General features: G+C 33.1%; 1 protein-coding gene across 8 annotated transcripts in view; it reads left to right on the top strand.

Moving 5' to 3' along the window:
* TRDMT1 (tRNA aspartic acid methyltransferase 1) overlaps positions 1 to 11,171 on the top strand; it is a 59,163-nt gene that overhangs the window by 21,090 nt on the left and 26,902 nt on the right. For 7 of the 8 annotated variants that reach the window (XR_014145481.1, XM_081820669.1, XM_081820664.1 and 4 more), the window contains exon 2: positions 5,741 to 5,850. The exons of the other annotated variant lie outside the window; for it this stretch is intronic. Coding sequence is in view for 5 of the 7 variants with exons in the window: in XM_081820669.1 (XP_081676795.1) it covers positions 5,741 to 5,850 (110 nt within the window). In the remaining 2 variants the exon portion in view is untranslated. The remainder of the gene's footprint in view (positions 1 to 5,740; positions 5,851 to 11,171) is intronic. 8 annotated transcript variants of the gene reach the window in all.

The following is an 11,171-nucleotide window of genomic DNA, read 5'->3' as shown; positions in this document are numbered from 1 at the left end:
TCCAGGATCATGACCTGAGCCGAAGGCAGTTGCTTAACCAACTGAGCCACCCAGGCGCCCAAATACAGACTTTTCTATAAGGAACAAAAACAAATGAAGGTTTATCTTTCTTTCAAACAAAATAGAATTTAAAAATAAGCCATCTAATACTGCTTTCCAAGTCTTCTTTTTTTTTTAAAGATTTATTTATTTGAGAGAGTGAGAATGAGAGAGAGAGAGAGTACATGAGAGGGGGGAGGGTTAGAAGGAGAAGCAGGCTCCTCGCCGAGCAGGGAGCCCGATGCGGGACTCGATCCAGGGACTCCAGGATCATGACCTGAGCCGAAGGCAGTCGCTCAACCAACTGAGCCACCCAGGCGCCCTGCTTTCCAAGTCTTAAAACTTATCAAAACTTGATGGAAGGAGACATTTCTTTATCTTAGGACAATAAATCATTTTAAAACACCAAGCACCTTTTATAAAAAGGGCTTATGAACACTTAGTAATCATTAGAAGATCTGTTGCATGAAAGCCTGAGAAGTTAAGGTTTTGTCCTCTCTTTAGTTATCATTATCAATATTTATAGTTTGACCTTTGTTTTATGTCAAGAACCACAGAGGCTGTTGGGTAACACTTCAGCCATCATTCCAAAGGGAAACCAGAGCTTCCTTAGTGGTAGCATCATGTCACCTTCTAATCAGTATTATGATAAATCATCTGAGGGAGTCTCGCCGTGCAAAAATATTTAACAAGAGATTACTGGGGTTAGGAAATACGTGAGGCTGATTATCACTGTTCCAGAGTTTCAGCGGTTTTGCTTTTGAGATTCTGAGTGTACCATGGTGGTGTTATTAGTGCTGGTATTCCTATTAATATTATTCATATTAGATTTTTGAGTTGTTTGTTGAATATATGATTTTACTTAGTTTTCCAAAATTTTTATATTCTCTTAAATCAAGCCTCCAGAGTTTTTCTCCTCAGGGTAACATAGATGTGACTTTTAAAAAATAACGAAGAAATAACATTATATGATGACAAATGGTGACGACACATTGTGGTGAGCACTGAGTAATGTATAGAATTGTTGAATCACACCTGAAGCTAATATTGTATGTCAACTATACTTCAATAATAAAAATTAAAAAATAATGAAGAAAGTATTTGCTTGGTAGAAATTCACTTCGTAAGGAAAATTTGGGGGGAAATCACCTTTTATATTTTTTTTCATCTTTTATATTAAAGGAGGAATTCTTGTACCTTAGAGAAAAACAATGTTGCTTTAATTTTAAAACTCCCCTGACCTCCCTAAGTATAAACTTTATATATCCATCCCTGTGGGTCTAGCAAAATGCTTGGCACACATCACTCAATAAATGTTTTTTGAGTTATATTGATCCGGTCTAAACAGGAATTGAACCTGAAATTCTCTTCTCACCACATGCTCAGACACACACAGACACACACACACACACACACACACACAGCCATCTAAACAACTGAGGAACTGTTAGGATTAGGTTCATGCATCTGTTAGCATTAGGTTCAAATGTCCTAATAGAGACATCCAATGTCAAATGTCAATAATAGAGACATCCAAAATAATAGTGACTAAAGAAGGTAGAAGTTTGTTTCTTTCTCACATAAAGTAAGTCTAGGAGCGCTTGGTGGCTCTGATTTCAGCTCAGGTCGTGATCTCAGGGTCGTGAGATAGAGCCCCGTGTAGGGCTGTGTGCTCAGTGGTGAGTCTGCTTGAGATTCTCTCCCTCTCTCACTCTCTCTCTAAAATAAATAAATCTTAAAAAAAAAAAAAAGTGAGTCTAGACATAGTAATCTAGGGCTGCTATGGTGACTCCATGAAATCCTTCAGGACCTCAACTCCTTCCAGTTCTTTGCTTTGCTAGCTCTGTAAAGTGGCCCTTCTCTTCATGGATTAACATGGTAATTAGAGTGCCAGCCATTACGTTTCTTTTTCAATAGTAGAAACAAACCAATAGTAAAAAGGCCAGAAAGCGCAAACTGTCATGTTCTTCTTCTTTCTTATACCTTTGTTCTTTCTCAATGTCCTCCTCAAAATGGAGGAGGCAATCCTCCTCTTCTCCAAATTGCATTGTATTATCTAGCATAGGATCTTTATTTTCCTTTCCATGTAAATTCAGTGTGCTCCTTTTTAAACATTAATTTGGTACCTTTTTCTCTGGTGCCACTTCCCAGCTCTGGTCTGTACACATATCTCAAGCAGTTCCTGTCCACCCTCTGGTTGATGGGCCCTTGTATTTAGTTAGATCTTAGAAAGAACGATCTAGTGTATGTCTTGACCCAAAGTAAGTTTTTTTGTTGTTTACTGTTAGCTAAACTTCTAAGGAGATTTTCTAAGGAAATTGGATGAATTTTGAAACTTATTTTAAATTTTATTTAATTCAGAGAAATAATTTATTTGCAAGTTTTGAAAAGCAAGAATCTTTAAAAAAAGAAATATACTTTGCCAATAGGGATAAAACATTTAGCAATCATTTTAAATTCAGAATCCTTTCAGATCTGCTTTTGCTTAGTACTTTTATTCTTAAGCTGTCATTTTGAATGAAGGAAAATAGACATGGGATATGTTCCACTGATCTTCCATTTCACAACTAGATGTCAGTGTTAACATACCTGATTAGGTATCTCAGGTATGGTCATAATGAGCTCATTCAAGTAATTACTCACCTATCTGAGATACAAATCAGAAAATAAATGATAAAGAAGAAAAAGAAGGAAAAAAATAAGCTACTTTCCTTATTTCAAAATGGGTTGGTTAATTTTATATTTACATTTTTAAAAATTGAATTTTTCCCCACCTTAATAACTATGCACAATTAAACTTTCTGATTTATTTGGTTAGGAAAGGCAGATAAGAGTGTAAACTTGTACCCTTTCACTACTACCAACCAGTTTTTCCCTACAACTTTTCCAGAAAGAGTGATCAGAAAAAGAAGGAAAATTATTGCTATTCAAATATGGTATGTGTGTGTGTGTTTGATTCTTGCCTACTTCAATAAGAGACATACGTGAGAGCAGGAATTACGCATGTATTGTTGGTGACATTTCTTGCATCTCCCTAGAAGGTCTCTCTTGGTATAACTAACTCTGCCTTTTAAAATTCAGTCCTCATGTAAACAGGAATATGGGGCGCCTGGGTGGCTCAGTTGGTTAAACAGGAGCATGATACCCCTTGTCTTTTCCTTGTAGATCCAATCTGACAATCTTTTAACATCATTTATATGCATTTCTCTAACTAGAGTGTCATACCTTTTATACCCATGCTTCCTGTTGATAAATATGCAATCAGAGTAATAACTGAAATATCATGAATAACATCCAGGTAGAGCAGTAGATCACAGTGCTGAAAACACATCCCTACCCTCCATGCTACTAAAAGATCCTGATGGGTTCCCTCTCCTCTGCAAGAATTACCTCTCCTACATGATTTAAGTAGTAGAGCTCATTTATGCAAAATTCTATTGAGTTATATTCACTTTGGTATTTTTAGTTAAACATTTTCAAAATATGTGTACATGGCTTGACAAAGATTTTTGGAGGCTATAGATTTGAAGTATACAGTAGAAAATATCAAGACAACTTGTCTTTGGATCTCAATTTCAGATTTCGACAGAATTGACAGTTTTGCTTATTTACTTATTTATTCATTTTATTTAAATTTTCGTCAGTTAACATACAGTACAATATTGGTTTCTGAAGTAGAATTCAGTGACTCATCACTTACATACAACCAGATTTGCTTTTTTAAAATGGTCATTTATAAATCTAACTTTTTCCTTAGAAACACATCCGTACACCAGAACAATTCTGTTTTGAAAAGGCAAGTTGAATTATTGTCAGTAATATCTTAGTACATTCATTTCTCATCACAGAAATAACTTTTTAGGGCATGCACTGGATCCTAATTTTATAACACTCTAAAATAATGCAATAAACAACATGCTTTTGCTTACTGACTTTTAAAATCTGTTGTTTTCCAAGAAAGAATTTTTGGTTCATTGGTTCTTGGATAGCCACATAAAACATTTACTTGGCAGTTGCTTTATGTAAGTTTTTATGTCTTTCAGGCACATAATACAAGAACATAAAATTAATTATTGATTGTGGTACAGATTCGGCACATCACTGTGTATTGTCAGTCAGCCTGAAAAAAGAGAAAAGTCATATTAACCAACTCCAGGCAGTCCCAGATTGCTGCATATATAGTGGAAATGCAAGCAGGCTTCATCATGCTAATGACAAGATACCTTATTTAACAAAACAGTGAAATAATTCAATGAAATTTATGTAATTCTGAGCTCTCATACAATGCTTAGTAGTAACTTAGTTCTTGATCTGAATTATAACAGGTTTGTGATTTTGCAAAATAATCCTTATATACTAATTTTTTTATTTGTTTAAAAGCCTTCTTGATTTATGTTTCACGATTTCTCTGATACCTTTGACAAAGGTATTATTTATAACTTTATACTAAGGCAAATAACTAGTTACTGATTCTAAACTCAGTTGGAGGCAGCTACCTATGATATTACTAACTGGACCTCAGAGTTTCCAGTGACCTACATACAAGGCAGCAGGGTACCTAGGAGATAATTGGTTCTAGCTGAGTGTCTTGAGCCTGGTAGACATTCAGCAAATATTTACTTAGAGATATTTATGCCCTTGTTTTGTCTTGGACATCATCTCTTTTAGGCCTCAGTGTATGGTTGTGATTATTTTCTGAGTGTGTGTGTGAGCCTTCCTCTTTACCCCATCTTCTGAGATCTGAGTTTTAGTTCTGGTGCCTGCTACATGAGCCCTAGCTCCTTACATCTAAATTCTTTTTCTTTTTTTAAGCTTTTATTTATTTATTTGACAGTGAGAGAGAGAGAGAGAGAGAGCACAGGCAGAGGGAGAAGCAGGTTACCCGCTGAACAGAGAGCCCAATGTGGGAACTCGATCCCAGGACTCTGGGATCATGACCTGAACTGAAGGCAGATGCTTAATGACTGAGCCACCCAGGTGCCCCCAGAATTATTTTTTTTTTTTAGCAGCAAGAGAGAAGGGCAGTGAAGGCATGCTCTTGAAATTATTTCCCTTACTCCTTTCTGTCCTGGTCTGTTAAGATTTTTAATTTTTAGTCTATGTAGTTTTTATATTTGGACACCAATTAATTGTTCATTTCAGTTAAAAACTTACCTAAACCTTAAACAAGTGAATTTTGTGGTATGTGAATTATATCTCAATAAAACTGTTATTAAAAACCTTCCAAAATTTATGTAAAAGCATTTTTAGTGATATTGGGAAGCAGCTTTGTATTAATGTTAGAAGGTGAGGAGCAAATGGTAGTTAATTTATTTATATAGAGTTCCAAGTGATAGGTTTTTAAAAATATACTTCCCTTTTCTATTTTTGGTTTGTTTTAACTTAGGAAAACTTTCTATTTAACTCATAAGTGTACATCTTAATGGAGTGAGGAAGGCAAATGTAAGAGATAATGACTAAAACATTTAAATCTTATTTTTAGCATCAGAATGCTATTTAGAGAGATGAACCAGAAGTATGCAAATATTCCATTTCATGCCTAACTCCCTGGCCTGGTTGTCCATTAGAAATCTGAGATCTAGCTACATAATTGAGGATGTGAGGAAGTGTACTACAAAATTCTGGATTTTGACTTTTCTGTAAAGTGATCAAGTTGATATTAAGGACTTCACATTTTAAGGTATTCCACTTATCATTACAGAAAGCTGTATACCTGCACAAGTGGTGGCTGCCATTGATGTAAACACTGTCGCTAATGAAGTATACAAGTATAATTTTCCTCACACGCAGTTACTGGCCAAGACAATCGAAGTGAGTAATGTTGCTTATTGTTTTAATAAGTGTATGGCAAGGAAAGTGTGATTGAAAAACACTGTAAAATACTGATTTCTGGTGTCTTCATTGGAGGATAAATCATATATAAATGAAAAAGTTTAGAAGGGAATCAACATTTTATAATCTATAAGAAGATGGCATGCTCTTTTTGGCCCTTATTTAGTTTTAATTTTCAGTTTGAGAGAATGAGAATGAGAGAGGTCAGTATTTTGGTCTCCGAGACAAAAGATTGAAATGTAAGAATATGCTTGACTTCTAAATGCATGGTTCTGTAATGATATTAAACTTTGTTTAATTCTTTACTTTCAAGCAATAGTCATGCACAATATATATATAATGGGAGTAAAAACAAGAGAGGCAGTCACTGGCTATTACTTATTGAATGCTTCTTATTTTAGCAAGCCTGTCAAAATTACAGGTTAAAAGTACATTGATGAACTCTGCAGAAGTATTTAACACTGATGTACATTGTTATTTTTTAAATAATATGAGATTGTGTTTTTCTCCATTTTCTTGTGAAACATTTTACAACAAATTTCTCATGAAGCTATAATTTATTTACAATAAACTACACTCATTTGTGTGTAGTTTGAGTTTTGACTACAAGTGTGTAACCACCACAATCGAGACTTAGAACATCTATCCCCTCTAGTGTTCCTTAGTGTCCCATGCCCAGGCAACGACTGATCTGCTTTCTGTCATTACAGATTAAATTTTCCATTTCCAGTATATCACAAATAAAATCATGAATGTAACTTGCTCATTTAGCACGATGTTTTTTGAATTCACCCATGTCGTTGTGCATATCAGTAGTCTGTTCTTTGTTATTATTGCTGGGTAATATTCTATACAGTGAAATATTATGTACTATAATGTATATATCCAGTCACATGATGTTAGACATTTAGGTTATTTCCAGTTTTTGACTATACAAAACTGTTGCTGTGAACATTCATGTAAGGGTTTTTGTGTGGACCTTTATTTTCATTTCTTGTAGATGAATACCTAGAATTGGAATTGCTGGGTCATATAGTAGGTTTCTTTAATTTTATGAGAAAATCCTGTTTTCCAGAGTGTTTATACCATTTCACACTCCCATAATCAATGTTTAAGTGTTTCAGTTGTTTCACATCCTTACCAGCACTTGATATTGTTAATTTTTTAAATTTTAGCCATTCTAGTGAGCCTGTTGTGCTGTTGTGATTCTTTTGTGTGTGATGATTCTAATTTGCATTTCCCTGATGGCTAAAAATGTTGTGCATTTCTGTGTCTTCTTCTGTAATGAAATTTTTTGCCAATTTTTATTATTTGGTGTGTTTGTAATATCATCATTTCACTGTAAGAGTTGTTTAAGTTTTCTGGATTCAAGTTGTCTGTCAGAAATGTATATAACAAATATTTTCTCCAGTTCAGTAATTTGTCTTTTCATTTCCTTAACTGTGTTCATCAAAATGCAGAAGTTATTTATCTTTCTTTGTTTTTTGATCACATTTCTGTGTGTTCTAAAAAATTTTTGTTTACCCCATTTTCCCCTCTTCTGGAAATTTTATAGTTTTGGCTTTTCCATTTAGGTTGATGACCCATTTAAAGTTACTTTTTGGTGTAGTTTGAAGTAGCAGTCATTTATTTTTTTTTTCAAGTGCATATAGCATTGTCCTGGCACCATTTTCTTTCTTTCTTTCTTTTACCATTTTCTGAAATGACTATCCTTTCCTCAATTTCCTTGACACTTTCATAAAAAAAAAATAGGTCATAAATGTGTGTCTATTTCTGGACTCTCTCTTCAGTAGTATCTGTATGTTTTTCCTTACACCGGTAGCACACTCTTTTGATTATTATAGCTTTATAATATGTATTGAATTTGGGTAGCATAAGTTCTCAAATTGCTGTTGTTTTTTCTTTCAAGATTATTTTGGCTACACTGTACTTTACATTTCTGTGTAAATTTCCGAATAACCTTGCCAATTTCTACAAAAAGATATTTTGATTGGAATTCTGATTGGTTTTAAAAGAATTGGTATTTTAATAAAATTGAGTCTTCCAGGCCATGAACATGGTATCTCTCTTCATCTATTTAGGTAGTCTTTAATTTATATCAGTAATATTTTGTAATATTTGTTGTACAAATCTTGCACATATGTTAATTAATTTATCCCTAAATATTTGTGGGTTTTGATGCTATTATAAGTGGTATTTTAAAAAACCACTATTTTACCACTATTTCCTATTGCTAGCATATAGGAATACACATATTTTTGTTTATCGACCTTGACCTTCTATCTTGTGACTTTGTTATATTGACTTATTCTGATAGCTTTGATTTTTTTAGGATTTTTTCTACATACACAATCATATTGTCTGAGAATAAAGAGTTTTACTTTTCCCTTCCAATCAGTGTGACTTATTTTCTTGTCTTATTGCATTGTCTAGGACCTTCTATACAGTGTCGATTAAATAGGATTACATTGGATATCCTTGCCTTCTTCCAGTTCTTAGAGGCAAAACATTCGGTCATTTACCGTTTGGGATGATATTAGTTGTAGATTTTTTATAGATGTATTTTATCAAGTTGAGGAAATTTCCTTTTATTACATTTTTTGAGAATTTTTATAATGAATGGGTTTTGAATTTTATCAAATGCTATCTTTCTTGCATCTTTTGACATGATTATATCATTCCCCTTTTATTCTTTTAATATGGTGATTATATCAATTTCTGTTTTTGAATGTTCGGTCAATATTGCATTCCTAGGATAAATCCTACTTGGTCATGATCTATTACCTATTTTATGTAATGCTGGTTTCAATTTGCTAATGTTTTGTTAAGTATTTTACATTTAGCTTCATAGGTGATTTGTTATTTCTCCTCAGTGTTTTAGTATGGTTTCAGTATTGGGGTTATATTAACCTTATATTTTTTGGAAGAGTTTGAAAACCAAGTATTAGTTCCTCTATAAATGTTTGATAGAATTTAGTTAATGAGGCCATCTGGGCCTGAAGTTTTCTTTGTGGGAAGGTTTTAAACTATGAATTTAATTTATTTAATTGCTAAAAGACTAGTGAAGCTTCCTATTTATTTTTTATTTAGTTTTAGAAATTTGTGATCTTTGAAGGAATTATCCATTTTATCTAATTTGTCAAATGTATTCGCTTGATTTTTTCATATTTCCTTATATCCTTTTTCTATATGTGAACTCGATAGTGATGTACTGTAGGTCATTCCTGATGTTAGTAATTTGTAAAATGCTAGTGAAGCTGGAAGCTTACCAATTTTATTGGTCTTTTCAAGTAAATAGCTTTGGATGCAATTGATATTATCTATTGTCCATTTGTTTACTATTTCACTAATTTCTGCTCATCTTTATTATTTCTTTCTACTTTGCATTTAATTTATGTTTTTTAATAGTTTTTGCAGTGGAACTTTGGATGAGTTACTTGAGATTGTTTTCCTTTTTTTCATGTAAACATTTAATGCTGTAGATTTTCCTAAGTTTTGGCTACATTCCACAAATTTTCATATGTTGTATTGATTTCATATAGTTAGAAATATTTTCCAATTTCCCTTCTGATTTCTTTTTGGCCCATGTGTTATTTATAAGTATGGGTTTAAATTTCCAAATATTCATAATATTTTCCAGATAGCTTTCTGTTACTGATTTCTCATTTCTGTTTTATTTGGTCATACTGTGTATAATTTCAGTTATTTTAAATTGTTGAGACTTGTGTTATGGCCCATAATTCAGTTTGTCTAGTGAATGTTCTATATGGTATTGAAAAGAATATATTCTTTTTTTATGGGGTGGAATGCTCTGTAAATGTCAGGTCAAGTTGGTTGATAATGTTGTTCAATTTTTCTGTATCCTTACTGATTTTTTCTATCAGTTGCTGAGAGAAGGGTGCTGTAATTTCCAACCACAGTCGTGAATGTGTCTTCCTTCAGTGTTGTCAGTTTTTGCTCCATTTTATCTTAAAGCTCTGTTATTAAGTATTTACACTTTATAATTTTTTTGATTGAATGACCCCTCTATCATTATAATGTCCTTTTTTCCCAGATTTTATTTAAATTCTAGTTAGTTAACATACAGTGTAATACTGGTTTCAGGAGTAGAATTCAGTGGTTCATCACAACACCCAGTGCTCATCATAAGTGCCCACCTTAATACACATCACCTATCTAGCCCATTTCCTGCCCACCTCCCTCCATCAACCCTTGGTTTGTTCTCTATTGTTAAGAGTCTCTTATGGTTTGTTGTCCTCTCTCTCTTTTCCCACCTCCCATATGTTCTTCTGTTTTGTTTCTTAAATTCCACATATGAGTGAAATCATATGTTATTTAATGCTGTAAATTAAATTATTTGTCTTTCTCTGACTGACTTATTTTGCTTAGTATAATACACTCATTCTTCTGTTTTGTTTCTTAAATTCCACATATGAGTGAAATCATGTTATTTGTCTTTCTCTGACTTATTTCGCTTAGTATAATACACTCTGGTTCTAGCCACATCGTTACAAATGGCAACATTTCATTCTTCTCAATGGCTGAGTGATATACCATTGTGTGTGTGTTTGTGTGTGTGTGTGTGTGTGTGTGTGTGATCGTCTTTATCCATTCATCAGTTGATGGGCACTTGGGCTCTTTCCATAGTTTGGCTATTGTTGATAATGCTCCTTGAAATGTCCCTTTTTAACCCCAGGAAGTATTTTTTGTTCTGAACTCTACTTTTCCTGATATTAATATGGCTAGTCTGCTTTCTTATGATTAATGTTTACATGTTTATGTTTTTCCATCCTTTAAATTTTATCCTGTTTTTATCTTTGTATTTAAATTAGATTTGTAGTAGACAGTGTATAGTTGGGTGTTGCTTTTTTATTCAGGCTGACAGTGTCTACCTTTTAACTGGAGTGTTTTACCATTTACATTTAATCTTGTTATTAATATTTTTGGATTTAATTCTACTCCCTTGTTACTTGTTTTCTATTTTTCCAATCTGTTTTTTGTTTATCCCTCTTTTTCTGCCTTTTGATATATTAATATTTTATTATTCTCTACTAATGGCTTATTAGGCATACCTTATTTATATTTGTTTTATTTTCTTAGTGGCTACTCTAGGGTTTACAATATGCTTGTAAACAGTTTTCTTTGGGATTTCTGATCGAATGTGGCATAAAAAAAGATACTTCTATTCCAAAACTCTATCCCTTTTCCTAATAGAAATAAGAAAAGAAGGGAAAAGGGGATGGAAAACCATCATTAATAAAAATAGGATTTAGAGATAAGCCAAAACAAGAAAGAAAATT

Source organism: Leptonychotes weddellii, chromosome 5 (assembly GCF_054177405.1).
Source record: "Leptonychotes weddellii isolate Sample4059 chromosome 5, ASM5417740v2, whole genome shotgun sequence".
In the NCBI taxonomy this organism is placed as follows: domain Eukaryota; kingdom Metazoa; phylum Chordata; class Mammalia; order Carnivora; family Phocidae; genus Leptonychotes; species Leptonychotes weddellii.
This window is presented reverse-complemented; position numbering and strand designations above follow the sequence as displayed.